At 38.0% G+C, this 23,430-nt stretch overlaps 1 protein-coding gene across 1 annotated transcript; it reads right to left on the reverse strand.

Annotated features, from left to right (window-relative positions):
- Positions 1 to 2,546: 2,546 nt before the first annotated feature.
- On the reverse strand, positions 2,547 to 22,083 carry LOC139700229 (1-acyl-sn-glycerol-3-phosphate acyltransferase alpha-like). The gene is made up of 6 exons (XM_071598853.1): positions 21,995 to 22,083; positions 20,968 to 21,181; positions 20,387 to 20,520; positions 18,243 to 18,424; positions 17,784 to 17,949; positions 2,547 to 3,361 (listed from the first exon to the last, which is right to left on the reverse strand). Exons 2-6 carry the CDS (start codon positions 21,135 to 21,137, stop codon positions 3,207 to 3,209), a joined length of 807 nt encoding a protein of 268 aa, XP_071454954.1. The 5' UTR covers positions 21,138 to 21,181; positions 21,995 to 22,083; the 3' UTR covers positions 2,547 to 3,206.
- Between the last annotated feature and the right edge of the window lie 1,347 nt (positions 22,084 to 23,430).

The following is a 23,430-nucleotide window of genomic DNA, read 5'->3' on the forward strand; positions in this document are numbered from 1 at the left end:
TTGCGGGATGGGAGAGGATACGACGAGTTTTTGTCTTGTCCATTCTGTGAGTTTGTTAAGAAGAAACAAAAAAGCACAGAAAATATAAGAATACACAAAATAAATGTTTTCTTTCAAAAATCAGTAAATCGACTTTCCAATGCCTAGATATTATTACAGTCGTCAGCGGTTACCTCGATGAGGACGAAATCTGAGGTACCTGAATAATAGATTGTTATATTTAAACACTACAGCTAATTGCCCCATTTCACATTTCATGACGAATGTTAGCGGAGAAGATAATCGACAATTTAGAGGAAAAAATAATACCTATCCTCCCAAATCCAGCGTTATACGACCTTAGAGACCGAAATTGGGTGAATGGAGATTTCTTTTTGAAATAATCAACCAATTGTACGAGTATTTCGGCAAAAGCAGCGGAGTTCTTCAACACGAAATTCAAATGCTGCAGTTTCTACACTTCAGCAATCCTTTCCTTTGATTGCAAGAACTATTCCGCAAAATATCGCAGCACTACTCGCACCTACCGCAGTAGCCTAGTATATGGGATCTTAATGAAGCTGGATTGATTGCAGAATTGGATCGTGTGCAGTGTAGGTGGGCTACATTTGTGTAACGTTGCAATGACGAATTGAGTAGCGTAACAAAATTAATAAAGGGAGCTAGGTTGGGAATAACTCTAGGAGCGATGGCTAAATTACAGATTAAATCTCTTGCATAAATTGGGAGGATGTCACTTTAGCAATGATGTTGAACATGTATTATTAACCCCATCGTACTACGGTAAGAGAGATCATGTCAATAAAATTAAGGAAGGGGGATTAAGCGTAGAACAGAGAGACTAAAGATGAGAATTTTTCACACAAATGACAAGGGATCAGAATAACATCGTCCGCGCTAGGGGGAAAAAGTATTCCTGCTGCACACCCTAGTGGTGGCTTGCAGGGTACTAAAAAACAAACAAACAGTATCCCTTGCATCCACTTGTTCCGCCTTCTCGGAATTCCCTCCAGCATCTTCTCTTCCGCCTACCATATACACTTAATTTTTTCATTTGTTTTCCTTTCCATCCAATTTGTTATTTCCATTCTTCTCCACACCAACATCTCAAAAACTCCAATATGCGCTTATCCTCTTGTCTAAATGATTACGTTTCCAATCCATACAAAACTACGCTCCATTTGTTTTCGCTGGTCTTTTCTTTACTTTGTTGACGGAACGATTCCAAAAGATTACGCCTGAAACGAATTATTCATTCCTCAATGTTCCTGTCATCAACTTCTGCCTCCTTGAAGATTCTTCTTTGCCTTGTGCAATACTTCTTTCGAACCCCTTTTTTGTTTTTCCATTTTATTCTAAAACTTGGAGTGCATAAATTAAGATGTGAGTGTGACAGTGGAGTGCATAAGTTAAGATGTGAGTGTGACGCAGTGTATATTGGGCAAACCGGCCGAAAATTTCAAGAACGGGTGAAGGACCACCAAGTCTGCGTGAAGGACAAAAAGTCAACGTCACATTTCGCAAAACATTTATTGGAGTATAACCACGGTAATGACTTTAAATTTGAAATTTTACATGCAGAAAAGAAAGGACTTAGACTAGACGTAACAGAGCAGCTTGAAATTTTAATAAGTGTGCGCTCCAAAGAGAATATTGTTAATGACCTTTTGTACACCTCCCACTCCCCCCTCCTAAACTTACCACTTATCGATACCTGCGCTTATGAGGGTAAGAACCCCTCTACTTCTCCTACACCCTCCCTTGACTTCAGAGATATGAAAGAGATTCTAGTATTTATGTCTATGAACCGTTAAAACCCACCCACTTCCCTCTGCCAATAGGAGGAATGCTCCTCATAGGGTGCCTCATGTTTTCTACCCTTCCCTCCAACTATTATTGCTCACTTTCCTCCCCCACCCAACCTCCGACCCTCTCACCTCCCTGCCCCTACCGGAGTGTAATATATATAGATGGATGTCTGCCAGAGTTGTCACCTGAAGATGACGTTGACCGTCGAAACCCGGGTCGTCTCGTAATAAAAATTTTTCAGTGAAATCACAAATTTATTGTTTTTCATTTCCAATATGAATCGGTTCCATAAAGTTACGCCGGAAACCAGCAATCTATAACTTTTTTGAATATTGAGAATAAGTCATTAAAACTAATGTGTGCAAAAAAAATTACCTTTTGGGAACGATACTGAAAGCGATTTCTGACTATCAAGTTGTGTCTCAAAATAGGAGGTGAGATCGGAAGGTGTTATTAGAGTCAAAATGGTTGAAACCCACTTTTTTGTCTTATGAATTTGAAAATATTTTAAAAATTAAAAATGTAATAATATTTTACAAAGGCGATCAGTAAAAGGAATATCCACTAATGATTAAGTTCCATGCGTAAGGAATGAACGTGGTGAAGCATGGTGCTTGTACAGACGAGTGCCTTAAAATCTGATTCAAATAGCAAATTACTCTTGTGCGAGGTCATTGAGTTTTAAGGTAAGGAAATCAATTCAGTCTCAAAGCAGTTTTTATAAATTTTATTCAGAATATAATTAATGTACAAAATATGAGTTAATATTTACTGGAAAATTATAAAAAAAGCTTCCCAATGTGTACTCATTTTTCATCTCGCCTTCCATTAGAGACATAGTATCTTAGTATATTTATGCATTACAATCATAATATTGTTCAATCTTGTTAAATTGAGATCGATACATAAGCAACTCTACTACAATACTTTAGTTTTGTGACGTTATTCACACGACTGCAAAAACAATGGAACAAAGAGCAACTCCCAATTTCACGTTGAATGCAAAAATAATAGCGATGCTCTTGACATGGTTTTCCAAGAATATGTGAAAAAATACATTTAGGAACATTTACCATTAAAATTTATTCATTGGTCATCTTTATAAAAATATTCAATAACGTACTATGGGCTTGATTCTTGCTCAACCACCAACGAATTCAAAAATATATATATATCGACATTGTTCGATAAAAACTACTCACAAAAATAGAATTTTCGAAAATCTTTGGTAACGCGTATCACGTATTATGGGAAGAGTCAACCCCAGCCGTACTCTTATAAATGGGCAAAGGATGGGTGAGGGAAATTAGAGAAGATATATACGCGTATCACGTGCTGATGAAAACGTCACACGTCAATTCGGAAAACACAAAACCTCTCATGAACGCTAGAACTATTCATTTTTTTGATGAATCCCACACCTCCACTTCCCTTGATGTTTTGTGATGAACTTCGACCATAGCTTTCCTTGTTTCTTCGATGAGAGCGTCGAGATCCTCAACAGTCTTGCCTTTGGTAGGGATGGGCGGAAGGATGGTCATTATTATCCTACCTGCAAAAAAAGTGAGCATTAGTATCTAATATACATGCATTTTTTATAGGAATAATTTCCTCCAAATTCACGAGTTCGATTATTCTGGATGTTCCGAATGCTTCTCAATGCATTTACATGGTCATTAAGTATTTTCTTCCGTGCTATGTTGGTTGTTTTACTTGTACAAACATATTATTATGTACATTTTTAGTGGTCGTTTTTATGGGAGGCGACCGACCGCTATGGTCATTTGCGCCGTAATGGATGGATGGGTGGCACATGTCGAAAGGCGGTCCAGAGTTTAACGTCCCATCCGACGGACGTCGTACTCACTCTCTCAAATGCTATCCATAAAGCACCTCAAGTAGGGATCGGGATACCACTGAAAAATATTTGTTGTTTCCAGGATTTGAACCCGAGCCCTCTCAGAGGGAAGCTTCTACGAGAGCCACTCCACCATCCCGATCCCTCATTTACATTTGCACTAGTGTGCATTTGGTTAAATGTATTTCATTACCAATTGCTAAAAAAAAGAGCTATAAAGTATGATTGAGCGATCTGCGTGCCACAATCTGCCCGCGGTTTTCTAATAACTCTGTCACTTCAGTCCTTTCTTCTTTTTTCTCTCCCACGAAATCGTAGTGATCTTAGTCTCTATCCCCCTTCTAATTTTCCTCTCCTTGATTTCGAGACAATTTCAAACAGTTGATCATACATTTTATTTTCCAAGCAGCAGTATATCGTTTCACTGTGGGATATAGTTCTTTGACCTGTTTCGTGACAGACTTTTAATCTCCAGAACCCAAATCTGATCTAATACCTCTGCCGATTCTGTGCGCGAATGTATCTTCGACTTTACATTCCTTACAGCCTATTCCCTGTAGTTTCCCTATCTTCCTGAGCTAAGCTTTACAGTCGCCATGTCCTGTTACAAGTTGCCATATTGTACCTGTGAACTCTAGTTCCACGCTTTTTCTGGAATTAAAATTAGAAGATATTCCTTAGGTGCATCTTCCCACGACGGTGTATTATTTGTTGTTTTACTAGTAGTAATCCGTTAGTTTTTAAATATTGCATCGTCTGGGATCACTTTTCCAAAGCTCACAAGAAGAAAGTAATTTCTTCGGTGGTAGTAGTAGTTTTTAGGGGAGGCGACCGACAGCTGAGGTCATTTGCGCCATAGGGGATGGACAGGAAAGGATGAAGGGTGGAGAGAAACCCGGCATCGGCATTAGCCTACTCTTAACGAAAGGCACTAAGGGGTCCGCAGTTTAACGTCCCATCCGACGGACGGCGTACTCACTCAAAAGTGCCCTCCACAAAGCACCTCAAGTGGGGATCGAGATACCTCTGAAACATATTTAACACCGCCGGGATTTGAACCCTCGCCCTCTGGGTGGGAAGCCAGTACATAAGCCCCCGCGCCATCTCGATCCTCTTCGGTGGTATTCCTATAGGTATTCAACTCCCATCTTTTTCTCGATCTTTATTTTTATCATTCTTACGAGGACCTTTCCCAATTCAGGCAGCAACGTGATCGGCCTGAGGGATTCCATGTCCAAAACGCCTCTGTCTTTTCATTTTAGAATGGTTGTGAGCTTTCCGAATTTCCATTCTTTTGGTAAGTACCAGAAATTAAAATGTTTTTCACTGTAGCGGAAGCTCTGGAAAAACCTTTAAAGTTTACGGTATAGTCTGCTATGTCTTGTGCGTATAAAGAGTGCCTTAATCTCAGTCTCGAGAAGGAAATGGGACACCTTAGAATGTGAACGCACCTTGCTTTGTCTTCTAGCTCTACATTAATATGATTATTTTTAGTGCCGCACGCCCTAGGGAAGAATTAATCTCGAGTTACCTTCGCACTAATCGGACTAAAATAACTCGGAAAAGAATGTGCAATATACGTGACTTTGAAGTTTTCTTCATTGCCTATTCAGAAGCCATCAACGTAAGCATATATTTTGACATTTAAAGTCGCAATAATAAGCAGAAACAGAGTGGGGAAATATGTTTTTTTAATGATATGACGGTAAAGCAATGGACATTGGCGCAACAAAACTCTCTTATAGCAATGGCTCTACCGATATACGCTCCCATGATGGTCATGAAATTCTGATTTTTTTATTTTACGCCTTGAATATCGAGATTAGGTCTTGAATCGAACGAATGACCACGTGAATCAAAAGGTAAACCGGTGAGCAGATGCTTGGCCCGAGTGATGTCAGAAATTGGTGAGTCGTAATGAAAAAACATAAAATTTTCCCTCAGAATAATAAACCATTCAATGAATCCCGGACCGCACAAGCGACTTCACCGAAGCTCGCTCTGTAGCATATGATTTCACAATTTTAAGTCGATATTTCCGTTAGTACAAACGCTATCACTGAACAGAAATAGGACGACACACAAACATTCGAAAAGTCATAAAGATATTAAGTATTTGCGCGTAAGATAATGAAGAACTTATTCCTGAAACCGACTTCGATACCTCGTTTGATACATCTTCACCTGAAACCATGATGAACTAAGGATACATATTTTTTTCCCGCAATGCTCCCTCTCGCTACGTCACTGGCCAGAGAAATGTTCCCAACGTCCAAAGATTACTTTTTTCGGAGGGTTGACACAACAACTGACAACCTAAAGATTGAAAGTTTTATCTGCTTTGGTTATAATATGTAAACAATCAGCCTATTCCAGATTTTATCCCAGTTTAAAATCCAATATTAACGTATACTCTAAAATACATTAGCTGCTACCATGAACCTTCGTCTGAGAAAACGTAAAATAATATGGTTGGTTGGGCGGCGATGCTTTAGATGGGAAAGACCCACGCCAAGTAAGCCACATTTCTTTTATCGACAATAACGACTTTGCGCATACTTTGTATGAATGGCAGTCGCAGATGCAGTAACCTTTAAGATGTACAGATTTTCTGGCAATGACTCCGGTTACGAAGCTAAAGGGTGCAATGAGCACTCATACACACGCTCACCATGCCTTCCGTTCGCTCAAGGAAATCAATAAGTGAAATAATTGTAATGGGCTAAGTTTTTTTTCGTATAACGGTGCACAGAAACCACCCGTTCATTCATGTTGTTCAGTCGAAAAAAATATTTAATTCCTAACCAACGCGAGTTTTGTTTGTCCTTGGTAAACATTTATGTAACAAGTAAACATAGACGTAAAATACAAAAAAACTCATATCCTCAGCTTGCGACATTACCAATCTTACGCGCCATATCTAAAGTTTCGATTATCACTTCGATTTCGGAAAACTATGTGCCACTCGCCGTCTATGACCTTCACAAGTCTCTCCAAATTTGATTCCTTATCAAGCTCAGCGCGAACACGGTGAGATAAGAGGAAACATAAGAAACAGTGGCCGTAACAGATGAAAATGTAACGAGTAATTTATGGTTATGTCCACACAACAGTCGGCATAATCCTCGATTTTTTTATTCGATAATATTTCTTTGGTTGTGCAATTTTCAGAAGTTTCAGCACACACACGTAACAGTAGAATTTCAACCCAGAGATTGATTGCCTGGAGGCCTGATTCTTGCCGGCTCAATGCCAATCTCTCAAGCCCTTGACAGCTCTTCCCTCTTGCATCCTCTTCACATTTGCGGATCATCTCTTCACGTTTGCTCCAGTGGTCTTTAACAGATTTTCATGGATCATTTTTACCGTGAGGCGTAACTAATCCGTCTCGTTTTTCTTCCCCGTGTTATTCTAATCCTAGAAGTGAGATTTGGGCATTTATGCCGTCCCCATTATTAGGGAGGGATTATCCCTCGAGATGCATCGCAAATGTTTCGTAAGCATGCAAAAATCATTTCTTGGGGTACAATTCCAACGCTTTTATTCTCCATCAGTCTTTCCTTCCAATCGAAACCGGCGCCCGTACCTGCCGCCTGTTCTCCTGCGTCCGCTGATGATCAGATTATTTTGTACGTATCATTAAACGGTTTTCCAGAAAAAGGAGAGCTAAGAGAAATATTAAAATAGGAGGTCATAGGCTATAGCACGTGGAGCATTTACCCATCTCGGGGATGTTTTGAACCAATATGATGAAAAAAGAGGGGACATAGGGAGAAGAATTGCGTTAGGTAAAGACGCTTTCACAAGGAGGGAATTGATGACCGAGATTCTGAGTAAGGATGTTAAGAAACGGCTCGCTACAGTATTGTTGTTGAACACGGTTGTATACAGCGCGGAAAAATGGTCATTAAAGCAAGATGATAAGCTTTGATTGGAGGCTTTTGATATGTGGACATGGAAAAGGTGAAATGGGCAGAAAGGAAAACAAACGAGTAGGTGATAAGCATGGTGGGAGTGGAGAGGGGATTGTTATGAGAAAACCAAAGGAGGGAGGAACTATGGATGCGGAGTGTTTTGATTGGCGATGTGACGTTAAAGGCTGTGATAGAGGGAAGAAAGGTTGGCAAGTAAGGAAGGGGTAGGAACAGGATGGGCCTGTTGGACGGAATGAAGGGCGGAAGGAAGTATGGGGAATCGAAGAAGGATTTTTGTCGTTCTGAATATCAGGTTGTGTTTTTAGGATTTTTTAAATGTGTGGTTGCACCGTTGCGTAGGCTTTTTCCATCCAAAATCTACCTTAACCGATTGAACAACAATAATAATAATTTTAAACGCAGGCCAATCATTCCACTAAATAGTAAACAAATTTGATGTATTTAAATTAGGCACACAGTACCTCATGGATGAACAACTTCTTCCCGTCACGTGAGATAATTTGTGACAAAGAGTCCCATTGTACTATGGTCGTTTGCAGATTCATGCAAGCTTCCTTGAAAATGAGGATTTATTTCAAAAGTCAACATTTAAATTAAGGTTTTTCCCCTTTAATCTAAACCATAGATCTCGTGTCTCACCTATTAGTAAATAGGTCGACATCGTACCAATACGACGAAGCGAATACCCATGAATCCTTTCTTTCCTCTAACCACGTCATCACCACGAAACTTTTCGTAATAGTAAAAAAAAATCAACCCTGGCTACAGCGAATCGCACGGCATTGGTGCGTTTCCTTCAAGGACGAAATAATTCTAACTATAACACTCAAACGGAACCAGCTGTTGAATCTATCATTATCTTTCTGCGATAAAGTAAATCCAACCAATCCAAAGGACTTCCGATTCACAAATTAGGCATTGCTTCATTAAATATTTATTGCGAAGCATCAATTTTGGCGGGATGATCATTTCCGGAATTAAAATGGCACAGAGTCTACTTTTAAAAATATGAAAAATTGGAGACTTTGAGCTCATTGATTTTATTCCTGAGCTGATGTCGAAGGATAATACAGGTATCTCCGTGATATCATGTGAGAGCTCGATAACACGGGGGCCCCCAGGGACGATCTATCTGGATAGCCATTTCTGGGGAAGAATCGTCAGATTAAATTCAAGAACGAGGGGCAAATGGGGCAAGTGAACACATTTCTTTCCCGGGAGGCCGTTCATCGCACGGAAAAACAAGGGAACCTAAGAAATTGGTCAGATTATCTCCCTCCACGAATCCTCGTGGAAAATCTAAAATAATATCCTACGGTCAAGGAACCTCTCTTATGCTGACAATTCAAAACGCACTGCAATGATTCCTGCATTTCCAAATATGTACAACCCGAACGGCGTTTCATGGGCGATTTTCGTTGATCTTGAGGAATAACGGGATAAAATCAATGTTTTCCTATCACAGGCAAATGGCAATCAAAGGAATAGCAGCTATAACTCTACACAAGTGACAACTTTAAATAATATAACCACTGACTCAACAGGAAGGTTGGTTTGATGGGTGAGGTTAGAGCTAGCCTAGTACTAAGCCCAATGGCATGGGAAATTCACACGTTAACAGGGTAATAAAGAGGGACAGATTCTTTCACTGTGCTTCAAGCTGTTTTCCAGGAAGTTCTAGTACCCGGAAAATTACAAAGCTTGGGTGAAACCGATAGTGCCCCGGTAATCAAACACGTGCCATCCGGTCTATAATATAACAGTCTACCCACAGAAGTACCGCGTGCTGTTAAATAAAATTAGTCATAGATACACAGTGATATCCTCTGTTTTCGACTTCAAGGCTTTTTATTGTAAGAGAATTTCTTAACTGATTCATTTGTATAAATTTAGAGTTTTGATTAAAGCCAACCTTCCACTTTCCTAATCTTACGCCAATTTTTTTACCAAGTCCTTAGTCATTTAGAGTGTACATGAATGCTGAAAGGCAACGTTGAGATTTCTTATTATGATTCTTTACAATGGAGAAGATGTCCAACCACAAGAAAAAATATTGTCCTCTTCAAACGTTTTAGAAATGTTTGAAATTGTGAATATTCTGAATATTTGTTGCTTAACAATAATATTTTTTACCTCTCATTCTCCGTTGTTATTCAGTTCCCTTCCTGCCCTAGCATCAGCGCAGCGCAGAGTGAGTCAGATGCCATACCCTCCCCCACTTTCGACCTTTCCCCTACTTCATACTTATCTTTCTCCCTTCTTTTCCCCACCCCTCCTCCATGACCCATTGAGACATTTCTATATATACACAACCTATACCTAATAAATTGCAGAGACCTGTGGAAATCATGATTGACATTCAAACTGCTGTGAAAACCACGAAGCAGTTTATGTTCATTTAAAGAATATGAAACGTTTCCACAAAGTTAAGCCTCATTAAATTACTTCCACATGCTATAGTGTAATAAATAACGTGCTTATTTTATTTTTATCAGAATATTATCTTTTTTGACAAATAGCCATTTTTTCTTGAATTTCCATAAATTAAATTCAATTATTTATACTTTGGACAAATATGATTGCGTTAATAATTAAATTCAAAGTTTTCCTGCATTCCATCAAATGATTGTTTTCATAAGGTGGCTCATTATCATACACGAAGATACCTGATTTGATCTTTTTAGACACTGTAGAATGATTGATGCATACTTTTATATTTCAAGTCTACTATTGTGTAATTCTAAGGCGTCATATTAACGCCCTGAGAAAAGGGAGATAACTAATGACAAAGGAGCTCTGATGCAGTTTCACTTCCTAGTCCGGTGGAACAGTACCTGCGAAAAGATGATTCATATGCTCAAACGTTCAATTGCGACATGACCGTAATGATGTCACAGTCAACCACTCATCACCATTATGAATAGCTTGGTTGTATCATGGAAGAAAGACTGGTAGTATTTGTCCTACAAGTATGAATGTCGGTCGGGCGGTGGAAACCAGAAACAGACTTTGAACCGTAGAGTGATCACGGAAATCACGCGACAAAGAGATTTTCCAGCCGTTGAGAGAGATCATGTGACGGTGAGGAAACACTCGATACAAAGAGCAGCGATTTTTTCTCCATGTCCTGAGCTGCCATCAAGTTCGGCGACTAACCTCCGAGCGATCCCTCACCGCGTATGATTGTGTGTACGCGAACTCTGATATATGATAACCGATCATTTGCACTCCACTAAACTGTAAGAACTCCGGAGTTCAATCGCTATACTCGCGTGGAAGGAAAGTGAACAGCTGATCCAGATAGACCAGTAAGAGGAGTCCTCGTCAGGCATTGCCAATGTCAAGGTTCCCTGGGATGAAAGTTCAAGGCGTATTGATGTGTATCGTGCAGCTATCCAAGTCAGCATGGCTATTAGACGATTGAATAATTAAAATTCCTCGTCATTCAAATCGCAAGAATTTTTCCATCGCGATTTGTGATGTATTTGTGATTTCCTTCGCATGAATCAGTGTTTCACAAGTCAAAAATTGATTCTCAGACGGAGTATCGGATCAATAAAAACTCTACAGGTATGGAAGAGGGAGTTACATTGAAAAAAACAATATTATATCCTATTTTTCTACCCATAAAGCTGAAAATACTGTTGAATTTTAAACCCATCTCACGAATTTACACGTATGGATCCAAATAGACACCCAATAGATCAATGTATACTCGGGGGACAGGAGATATTCCAAATCAGTGTCGAGCACGTACGTAACATTAATTTTGAATTTGATTAAAGCCAAAATATTTCGTAAGGGGCGGCAGAAATCCCATGATCCGTCACTGATCCGACGTGAGTGAGGGGTGGTGTGATTATGTCCGCGTGAGTTATCCGGTTGAAGATATATTTCAGGAGAAAATTGCACTTTCGTCTTGGAATATTGTAGATTCACATTCACCTCAATTCCGAATACTGAGCCAAAGCGTCTGTAGGTAGATTCGGTTTTCATTTGCTAGTTGGTCATACCAAAAAACACCCGGGAAAGCATGCGTCATTCACTGCTAGGTTTTCTGGATTTGATACTAAAAATTCACATATGTTCTCATTCTTCGGCCATGAGATTAATATTGAGGATGTCATCAAATCATTCGGTGTAAATTGAAATCTTGTCATTGTTTCCAAGAATCGTAACACTGCATTACACGATGAGTCTACATATAAGATACATGAAATCGTAAACCCTCGTTCTGAAGAGAAAAATTTCAGAAACCTTCAATTTTATTACTGTATCGTGCAATATAAAAACAAAATATAAATGTCTTAGCATGTTAGGAGAAGAGAGACGGCTGGTGGAAGAAATTCAAATACGACAGGTCAAGTGACCTTAGAAGTTAATGAGGATGCTTAAGACGGTAATAAGAGGGGTGAATGTTGGGAGAGCGAGGTGAAGGTAGGAAAAGAATCAACATTTTGGACGGAATTAAAAGACGTAGAAAGTATGCAAAGCTAGCGAATGAACTATTGTCTTATTTTTTGCGGGGCTTAAGGATATTTTGCGTCATGTTAGTTTGGGCTTAGGAGTAATGTGTACAACCAGGATCCATCAAAAACCTACCCTAATTCAGTAGATTACTGCTAGTAAATATTTTATTTGGAAACCAAAACCGAGTAAAGAGCGAGTAGAGAAGTGCTTAGTCTCATGGTTCGAAAAAAATCTACCCTAACCTGGGAGATTACAGATTTATAGTAGGAGTAATAATAAGAATGAAAATCTTGGTTATATGAGTTGGGGTCTCATTTTCGTGATGATTGTTTTTGAGGCAGCGGTGCGTTTCGTTTACAAAGGAGAGGGAGAAGAACATTAGATACAGGGCTAAAGCCGTTGAAGATAACAATGGAAGGAGACTACGGGATGTGATGTGTCACCAAGGGGCGACAGTGGACCACCGATGGGATTCTAAAGAGGTAATCAGATCAACTCGGGGGGTCGCCAATTAAAAGCGTGGGTCACGCGGCGGAAGATCCTAGGAGAGCGGCCCGCGGGTGTTACAAGTGCGCGATAGATGTGTCGGAGAGCAGTAGTTTTCATTCATAAATGAATGGGGCAGCGACTCCAATGAAAAGCTAAAAATCGAAACGTCCGTTCCCGATGGACTCCGCAGCCATTCGCTAGCATTATTTTAATTAAAATTGCTTTGCATCCTTAGGGAATAAAATATGGATTAGGAATTTGAAAAATGGAAAAATAAGTAGCTATTGTTATGCGATTTATAAGTAATGCGATCTGAGGAAATCTGAAATACATCCCGCGTTTTCATTGAGTGACACCTCGATAGCGAAAAATAATTTTTTTAAATGCTAAAAACCTCTTCGCTGAATATACAGCGGACTTCTACTACAACATATTAAATAACCATAGCGCCACTAAAACGCAGTTTCAAAAACAGCATTTAAGGAATAATGTTTAAATATAATTTAAATAATTGTACATGTCATTCTACTTAGCACCAAATGTAGGCATCTGCCCATTGCTCAAGAGCTGATTTGTATTCTGTTAAGGATTCATCTCTACAACAAGTAAATGATTTGATATAAGGGGCAACACTTTCATTTACTTTTCTAAATGAAATGAATTGCACTCGTCCATTATTTATACATACAAATCGAAAAGTAGATCCCGCTAAGGCCGTGCACTGACACTTAAATCATAGACTCATCTTAAAGTTAAACCAATGTGTTGTCTCCAGCGCAACTTTATAGCATTTGCATAACGTATTAAAATGAAATTATTGACTTTGTAATTTCAAACACTTTATTTAAAAACACGACCCATGTTTCGAAGTTGAACGCCATCATCACCTGATGATGACGTTCAACGTCGAAACCTGGATCGGTTTTTTAAATAATGTGAGTGGAATTACAAAGTCAATAATTTCATTTCATTATGTTTAAGTTAAACAATATATTATATCCTGATATATTTATACACAGCTTTTCACAAGATAATTCCAAAATGCAGCGACGAATTATTAGTACCTAAATCACATAATAATAATAATGACTCATGTTGGTGAAGGCTAATAGGATATCTCTAACAAAAAAATCTTAGATTTCCTATTATATGGCGAAATGAAGGTAAACCAATCTCAGCTATTAAACCCAAGGTTGGTTTGTAGGTATGGGTAGAGCCCATCTAGTAATAGATCCAACGGAGAGTGAAATTCACACATTAGTGTATTAAGGGGGCCAGTTTCTTTCCCTGCACCGCCAATGGTTTCCCAGAAGGAAGACCTGGAACCCAAAAAACCGCGAAGCTTGGGTGCCCAAAAGCGTTACCCGTAATCGAACTCGGGCCCTTCGGCCAATAGCTCAGCCACCTACCCGTTACATGACTATTCAAAGTGAAGTTTATTGAAAGAAGAAATACTTTGCAGACAATGAATTTATATTTCGCCAAGGATTATATTTATTAGCTCAGTGGAGATAATTCAGGTTTGTAAACATTTAATTATCTTCACATTGAGTATAATCAAGTAAGATAAGTTGGAATTGGGACATTCAGTATCATCAAGTACCGTTACATGAATTGCATTATCATAAACTGAAAATGATTAAGTAAAATAATGCCACAATTAAATATTTTATACGAAGTAAAATTGAATTTTCTTGACCATTCGGCTGATTCACATTGAGTAGAATCAAGTAAGATAAGTTGGAATTGGGACATTCAGTATCGTCAAGTACCGTCACATGTATTACATTATCATAATCTGAAAATGATTAAGTGAAATAAGGTCACAATTAAGTATTTTATCCAGTGTAAAATGGAATTTTCTTAACCTGATGATTTATATTATTATTACGGAAACGGTTAGAAGTCACCTAGTGTTTTGGAGAAAAGAAAAAATATAGTATTCCAGATGTTACATGAATTTTGATGTAAAAATAGTACTAAAATCTATCTTTAGAGCTTTGGCATCGTTTGCTCTTCCTGAGGCCATAAAATGGACAGCGTGAAATATTCTATTTTCGGCACTATTAACTCAAAGGGTAACCCGATGTCCGACTAACCTAAAAGCCACGGTTTCCAATTCCTCCTCGGTTACGGATCTTGCCTCAAGTATTTGATTTTTTCTCTCGACTGTGTTCACAGTAACCCCTTGGCTGCCGGAGAATCTTCAAAAAACCGAATCGAAACTGAAATATGCCTATCATCTTTAGCTGGGAGCATGCGAATTCAAAAAAGTGTGGTTGGTTAGATACGGAATAGTCATCATAGATCATCTGCCGCGGTTGGCAGGTGCATGGAGGCCTCTTCTCCGCCTTGCTTTCCTTTCCTGTGCCCTTCTCTTTATTTTCACATATCCATCACCCTCTCCCACTTCGTCCTTCATTTTCACCATCCTCCGCCCTCTCTTGCCTTGTCCTTCTTACCAACGTGTCCAAACCAATTTATTTCCCTTTTTTCGAGTTTTCAGAAATTCTCTCTCTTCTCCCGCTCTCCTCAACACCTGATTCCTCACCCGGTCTGTCCATTTTATGATCATCATTCTTCACCATTCCCAAATCTCAAACGCCTCCAGCCTTTCCTGGTCCCTTTTTAATGTAGTCCATGTTCCACATACATATAACATAACACTCCATACATAGCCTTAACTAGTCTCTTTCTCAGTCTAATATCTATTCTGCTACATAACACTTTTTTTTCCTGCTGAACGCTTCCTTGGCGAGTGCTATACTTATTTCAATTTTCTTTTCACTCCAGCTTTTTGTTACCCCCGTACCCAGATATTTGTACCTATGCAATTGTTCCAGCCTTTCTCCTTCCATTACAAAATTTATTTCCTCATCCCCACCAACATTTATTACTTTGGTCTTGCTCCTTTTTATCACCAGGCAGTACTCCTTCTTTATGCCATAAAGATGTTTCAACATCCAATTCAATTGTTTTGCTTCCTCGGCAAAAAGGAATATGGCATCAGCAAACCTGATGCGCACAATAGTATAGTAACGATTTAAAGACTTAATTGAGACGAAATTGGATGTCGGAAAATCACATACCTCTCCCGATGTTAACTTTCGGGGAAGGCACTGTGAAGAAAAACCTGGTTCGAGGTTACGAAAGGAAACCTACTCTTTTTTATCGATTTCTTCCATGTCGCCCTATTCTTTCATACACGCACTTCTTTCTCCTCCGTCACACGCTCATACGTTTTTTTTCGTAAAGACTCTTCCGTTCCGGAAACTTAAGTCGCGTGTGTGCGTTCATATCACCCATGACGTTCACGCTTTATCCCTTCCTCCCTCAAACCACTTACCGCTCTCCCCTGCGCCTGTTTGGTGATTCAAACCTCGCATATCCTCTCCGCATGCATAAACCAACGAATCACATATCTTGCTCAAAATATCATTACCGGCGCGTCCTATCCACATTCTTTCACAAGCCACTAATTCCTCGCTCCTATCTCTGCTATTTTTACCGCAAACACTCCTCGAAGTGTCCGATATCCACCGTATTTAGCCCACATTTATGCATGCCCAAGTGTACGCAACCTTCATTTCCTTGCCAAACCGTGGGGAGTAGTACACTTAGGATTGGCTATGACAACTGACTGGTAGTGTCATAACAGCAATAGCAGGGAATGCTGCATGAGGCAAGGGCACTGTAAAGACACCCTAACATACCCTAACTTTCATTACTTTTATGCATCAACGAAAAGTCTCGGAGGAACATCAAGAACCATTGTAATTCATGTGTTCCGACAGGTTAACGCCGACGGGGGAAGCCGCACCGATGTCTATGTTGGGATCGAATAATGCGGAAATTAGCAGATAAAAAATATATAATTCATACTTTATACCGTATTTACCGCAATGGTATAAAACCATAAATTTTGCTGATAATATTCTTTGTTTTCGACCATAGCTTCACTCTTTCATAACTAGTTGCCTGTATCCAATTCCATTGATTTGCTGCCCATGTTCAACTCTCATGGAAGAACGGATCTTTGTTTGAGGTATCTAGCTCTTTAGTTCACATACATCAGGGGTCGCATTAATGTATGCATCCAAAATGGAGAAAATTTAATGCACAAAGGTGGATGTTTTATTCCTGTTTTTTTGGTACTATAACAGCGGTCGCGCGACACGCAATACTCCCTCCAGTCCGCTGCTTCGGCATTGCCTGCCGCGGAAAAACAAACCAACTCTCTGGCTAAACATACCAGCTCGTAATTGATAAACAACGATGGTAAGCAGGTTTGAAGCACACGGAAATGGTACAAAACATAATACGAGATTAGCAATCCTCTTCTCTCATGTTAACTTTTCGTAGGCTTGAGGAATTAAGGGAATACTCTTGGCGCTCGGCTTCAAAATCCAAGGTTATGGTCGCCAAGCGAACAAAAAACACAGACACCTATGAATATTGCTGCTATGTCTAGTACTACAGTGACATAACCATGGTTTACACGGTTGGAGGTGGAGGGTACCAAACTGATGTTATGCAACTCACTAAATGCAAAACTGAACGTTTACTACACTGACTGAAAGGAATGAAACTTGGATTCAAACTCTTCTTGCTCAGTAACATCTCTAAGAATACATACTAATGTATTCCATAGATTGAACAAGAACGTAATAAACAGGATTTAGAATGTTTTGCCCACCATTAAAAAAAGGCATGGATGGTGAAAGTATTTTCTCTCAGATATGCAGCTGTTGCATGAAGAAGAAAGCAATCACTTAAATCTTAGAGGATTGGTAGAGAAGGGAGAAAGGATTGATCATTGAGGTTATGCCAGCTTTATATAACTTAAGCAATTATTTGTCTAAAAGCTAATCACATCCTTGTTACATGAGATACCTAATTATCAAATCACCTTTTTTATTGGAAAAAACGTGATAAGGATTCAACTTGACAATGAAATATGATTAAGGAAGAACTAAACTTTTACTTCAATTCCATAATAACAGCAAAGGAAAAAGAAATCATTTCAGGACACTGCCTCACAGTCCATTTGGTGAGTTGAAAAAGTATGCATGTGCCCATAATCTCTTTAAGGCAAGTATGACAGCTTTTAAGGTACATAAAGACTGAGAAGACATGAAATTCAATTGTTATATGGAAGTATGCCAATGACATCTACCTATCCATCAGGTAAAATATAGAATCTTGAAAGTTCAGGTACTTACCACCATCAAATCTTCTATTTTTATGGTCCAAAAAATAATAGCGAGAATTTACTATAGGCAGTAATGGTGCTTCCGCTGCTAATGCAACATGAAATGCTCCCTTTTTAAAAGGTAGCAAGGTTTCTCCATTATGGCGAGTTCCCTCTGGGAACATTAATATTTTAGCCTAAAGCAAAGAAAAGTAGATTTCAGAATTTTTAACGGAATAAGTGTTAAAATAAGAGAAATCACACCATACAAAACCTCCCACATTAATTGTTTCAAAAAGATGAAGGGTAAAAAAGTTCAGAAATATATACCTATTAAAAATTTACTATAATTAGTTCTCAGTTATTTGAAGTTAGATAAGAATGTGTAGAGTAAATATAAACCTCATGCCAGGACCAAAGTGAATGAGCATCATTTTATCAATGAACTAACATCAGAGCAGAAGTCATTAAGTGTTTCCACCAAGCATACCTTCCTTTCTTTTATAGCGATGCTTGTACTATTTACAGCTGTCCTGGAAGTCTCTTTATTGTTCCGGTCAATGTAAATTGTGCCCCACAACCAAGCTGCTAAGCCAAAAGGCCAAAGGTAGAACACAGCCTTTTTCACGATAACTGTGCAACGGTCCATGATTTTCCATATGTGTGCTAGAACTAAAAAATGAAACTCTTTTAATAACTGCTGTGTAGTTTTATAGAGCTAATTTTTAATAATATTATTTTAAAAAAGAGGGAATTATCAGACTAAATTTTGCATTCATTCTATGATGGATGTTAACTGTAATAAATAATTTCTAATAAAGTTTTTCCAGGATATACAACTGAGCAAAGAATTTTAAATGTTAACAAAAGAAAATTTTATTGAAAACTAAGAGATAATTGTCTCTCAAATGCCAAAATTAGTGTAATTATAAACACTAATAATCTATGTAAATTTCTTGAGCCATCATGACTGAAAAATAAAGTTTTAATGCAACAATTTCAGAGCGTAAAAATCATTCGCCTGGACTGGGACTCGAACCCAGATCCCTCAATATCCGGTCGAGTGCTTTAGCCACTTAAGCTACCTTAATGAATGCGAATTAGGCGAATGATTTTTACGCTCTGAAATTGTTGCATTAAAATGCACATTAGCGGATGACTCCGTTAAAAGTTACTGTTGCGGCATCTCCCGCAGTTTCTTTGGAATTTGAAAAATAAAGTTCGCAATTGCATTGGAGAGAGCAACTATTTATGATTTGGGATGACTGGATACATAAAGGCAATTGATATAAACCAAGATTTCCACTGAGTTTGTTTCTCATCTTCAAGATTACTGCAGGAGTGAGATTTACAAAATTGTTAAAGGAACAGAAAATACATTTAAATAAACTCACAGGTACTTATTGAGAAAAAATTATGTTCTAGGGACAATTTGGGGAAGTATGAAAGGTGTTTGAATTATAAATTAATTAAACATGGTGCCAGCTGAACTAACATTCTGAAAATTCTTATGCCATTTGCACCTAGACCGAAAAGTGTTTTTAAATACTGCCATGCTTCTTGAAAAATGGTACTTCCCAGATCTTTTTTCTTATTAAGGCACAATCATATTTAATCCTTATGGCAGAGCTTTACCAAGTTTTTTGGAACATAATAACTACCTTTGTTTTCACAGGTACCTTACACATGATTTTATTAAGTTGCTAAAAAAAAACTTCACGGCAACAATAAGGTGGTAGAATTCACATGAGTCAACATCTGAAAATTGAGGAGGAATTTTGATAGAAACCAACGGTAGATACCATGCAATTTTGTGCATGAAATCCACTATATTTCCATGTAAAAATATTTATATGGGACTCACCAAATTTTAACCTGAATCAAGAAATTTTTATGTGGGATCAACATTATTTCCAGAGCAGGTGAACTATCATTGATAGAAGGAAAATAAGAGAGAAGCAGTGAATTTTGTAGTGAATAAGTGATTGCAGCGTACCCAATTCCAGACTGCTAAGTCTGAAACCTCAGTCCAAGTAATGGCTAACCTTCATTATTTTAACTTACTTATTAGATAAAGAAAATAAAATAGGCTATCTAATTTTTTAGGGTGAATGGCCGATTCACTAAACACATTTCTGGCAAATATCTGAATTTTTATTACATGTATCAAAAGCAAAATTAGGAGTATTAATATGAGGTACAACAGAGCACTTTTACAGAAAGTACAAAATAAGAGTGAAAAATATTATTTTACAAGTATCTCCTTCAGAGATGAAATTTTTGTTCAATTATTTTTATCTTGTTATCAATATTACATGATGAATTATAATAAGAAATAAAGTCATGCTCCATTTTCCTTTTTAAAAAATAGAAAAGCATTATAAATGAGCCATAAAAATCAATAAAAAATAAATAAAAAAGATATTAATCAGCTTCCAATTTCTATTGTTAAATTCTTATATTTTAATCCTTACAAATGCTAACTGATTAAGAAGGCATATTATTAAAATTTAGAACAAGATTGAAGAAAATCATTTACTTTCAATAATTCATCCATGGTGTCCCACTATATTGTATTTGTACAAAATATATACTTCTGTACATAAATTTTCTGCAAGAAATCATAAGACTCACCTATAAGGTCTAAGCAACTTTGGTGATTGATGAGAACAACACCGCCATCATCTTTTAATATATTTTCCATGCCTCTTATCTCCCAAGTCAATCCCAAAATTTTCGCTGTCTGCCTTGATCCCCATGCTGGCAAACTTTAATGATGAGAAAATTTATTTTATTCATAGGCACCGAATCTGTACTAAAGGATGGTTGGTAATAAGTATGTGGGCACATATCAAACATGAAATTTTGAAAATAATGTAATCTGTTGAAATAACTGTTATCCAAAACAGACTTAGGGACCTGTTTAATTATAAGAATATTTAATCATACAAAATTAATAAAAATATTGCAGAGGCCATAATAACTTTTGAAAGTTCTAAAATCCACCTCCATTTTATTAAAAATTGAAGTGGTGTCATAACAAGTATATTTGTATTTATAAATTGGAATGTAAAATATTGGTAGCTATTATGTATTGCAGGCATGCATAATAATAGTAGCTATGTATTTGTTTACTTTTGCCATCACAAAACTGGTGGCACTTATGAAACGATCAAACATCTAAAACATCAGTATATAATGATACCAATACTAACTTGGCATTTCTAGGGTCTCTTGGCTTCTTTAACATCAATGGAATAAAAATAGAAGCAGATAATACGCTAAGTAGAGCGAAAATAATAAACTTTGCGAGGTAACGGAAAGTACTACTAACATAGTACAGTACTGTTAGTACTAAAAAGAATGATGCAATTTCATTCAACATATTGCTTCCTTCACCATTCAGCTATAGCTGCAGTATATGAAATCCTAAAATGCAAAAAAATATTACAAGTAAGTGCATTTCCAATGAATATAAACATATATATCCAATTTATAGTGATTACAGTGTTTGGAATAGCTTAAAGGTCTTAATTTACAGTAAGTGACTCAAATTATAGAAACAAACCTACAAAAGGACACAACACGAAATATGCCTTTTATTTCGAAACCCTGATTACTTCTTCGCTACAAAGTGACGCACAATGAAATATATCCTAGTACCGCTTCTTCAATGACCAAAGAAATATAAATTAACAAATGACTATCACATTCCATATAAATGTAATGTGCTATGAGAATTACATTGTAATTCCCGCCCACATTTGCATCGTTCTATCAAGGTCATTCTCTTTGCGTGAAAGCGAAGTTTGAATATCCGTTGTTTTAATTCACCGCGGTCACCCTAGATAAATGCGATTGGCTTTGTCCTGGCAGTACAATTGTATACACCAAAGGTATCCTATTCAAACAAGTCATTTTGCACCTTAGCAAATTTTGCGGCAGCATAACTTCCTTTTTTCAAACGCAAAACGCTTTCAAAAAAGGAAGTTATGTTGCCGCACTCGGTATTTGGTGCTATAAATTTCACACTAATTATTATGAGATTGCCTTTCCCAAATAAATATTTTAGCTGCGATTTTTAAGTGAGTCAATGAACTGTTTTCTGGGGTAATTGAACGTTTGAGGGGCCATGATATTTACCTGAAGTATTAATGTAAATTTCAATAACTCATCTGGAATGTTATAATTTTATGGCTTGCAATTAGATTTTGTCGTTCTTTAAAAATTACCGAATCTTACCTTCATTCCTAGGGAGACTGAGGAGTGCGTTGGTCCCTTACCGAGCTCCGTGGTCTACTCCGCGACCGAGCCGCGAATGAAATAACTACCCGACACTCAACCTGTGACGACGTGTGAAGACGTCGCAGCGTGACGTCACGCTAACCCACCTCCCCTCGTACTCTGGACTCGTGCGATTTATAAAGGCCTCTCTCATTGGTCAAGTCCGTTTAGACTTTGCCGGGCAACGGATAAACAATATACTTGCCTTTTCTTCCCCTCCTCTTGGGTGCCATGGCTAAGGTGGTTTGCGTAGAGGAGGGAGGGGAGTCAGCCCTAACTGGTTGGCGATATGACGACACCAAGGTTGAAACGGTAGTATGATAAGACACAAGACTAAGTCAAGAATGAACAGGGGGAATGAAACACTTACTTTTTTTCATGTTCTCGTTTCACTAATTGCAGTTTTCGGATTTATCATTGCTAATTCCTCCTCTTCCCCGGGAATCCTAATCAAAGTTTTAAAGAACGTGTTCCCTTCTCGCTTCAGCTTTTACGGCGCTAATTCTAAACTGTTGTTTTTCCATACTGAAGTGTTAAAGTCATGTCTATTTCCCTCATGAACTCCTTTGTCGAATGTCAGTGGCATGGTTTAGCTTTATGCTCATTGAAGCGTGAAAAAATGCCTCAGCATTTTTCTAAGCTTATGATGTTCATAAGAAAGTATTGACCATGATCTTTGCCATCCAATCCCTCTCGATCTTATGAATAAGCTGAGGTCCGTTAGAGCATGATTGTTATGTTTTGCGAAGTGTCATCGGATAAAAGGCTTACCTGTAAATCCCGAAGAGCTTCATCGTTGGAAAATTAATAGAATCCAAAATAATGAAATTTGTGAGCAAATAATAAAAATTAATCCTCGGTTCAAGTGGTACGTCATACATATATTGATAAGATTTTCAAGTGCGCACGTGCCAGCCGAGAGAGGCTTTTGATTTAGTGACAGGCCTGCAGCCTGGTCCCCTTCCCTGAAAAACTAATCACTTCTCCTTGGTGAAGAAGATATCAAAACTTCAAACATTTATTAAAAACGCTCAGCAAATCAAAGTATGTTAGTTTGAAAAAAAACGTTACGATATCTACAAATATGAAATATAAAAAGTTTAAAAAAATGTATTTCAAAATCCATTTCCTCACTTTTGAGATGGTGATATCTTCAATCACCTCCTCATCATCTGTTTTCGTTGACAGAACATTTTTTATTGACGGAGTAAAGCCATTTAGTGTACCAAACTTGTGGAACTGATTATCTACTTTAACTTCTTTAACTTCCCACGGTTTGGTGAGTGTTCCACCCCTGGCAACATGATACCAAAACGCAGCAACAGTTTAAACTTGGCCCCTCCACTTCCATCATGCACAACAGAGAAACAGCGATCACTCTTTCGCTTATTCAG

Source organism: Hetaerina americana, unplaced genomic scaffold, assembly GCF_022747635.1.
Source record: "Hetaerina americana unplaced genomic scaffold, ioHetAmer1.1.p SCAF_1, whole genome shotgun sequence".
Taxonomy (NCBI): Eukaryota; Metazoa; Arthropoda; class Insecta; order Odonata; family Calopterygidae; genus Hetaerina; species Hetaerina americana.

What these genes read in the sequence shown, in the direction of transcription:
- LOC139700229 (XM_071598853.1), bottom strand. Translation starts at nt 21,137, where the DNA reads ATGTTGAATGAAATTGCATCATTCTTTTTAGTACTAACAGTACTGTAC. An exon ending in AGAGACCCTAGAAATGCCAA is followed by an intron (nt 20,521 to 20,967) that starts GTTAGTATTGGT and finishes TCATCATTAAAG; the next exon opens with TTTGCCAGCATGGGGATCAA. An exon ending in AAATAGAAGATTTGATGGTG is followed by an intron (nt 3,362 to 17,783) that starts GTAAGTACCTGA and finishes CTTTTTTTGCAG; the next exon opens with GTAGGATAATAATGACCATC.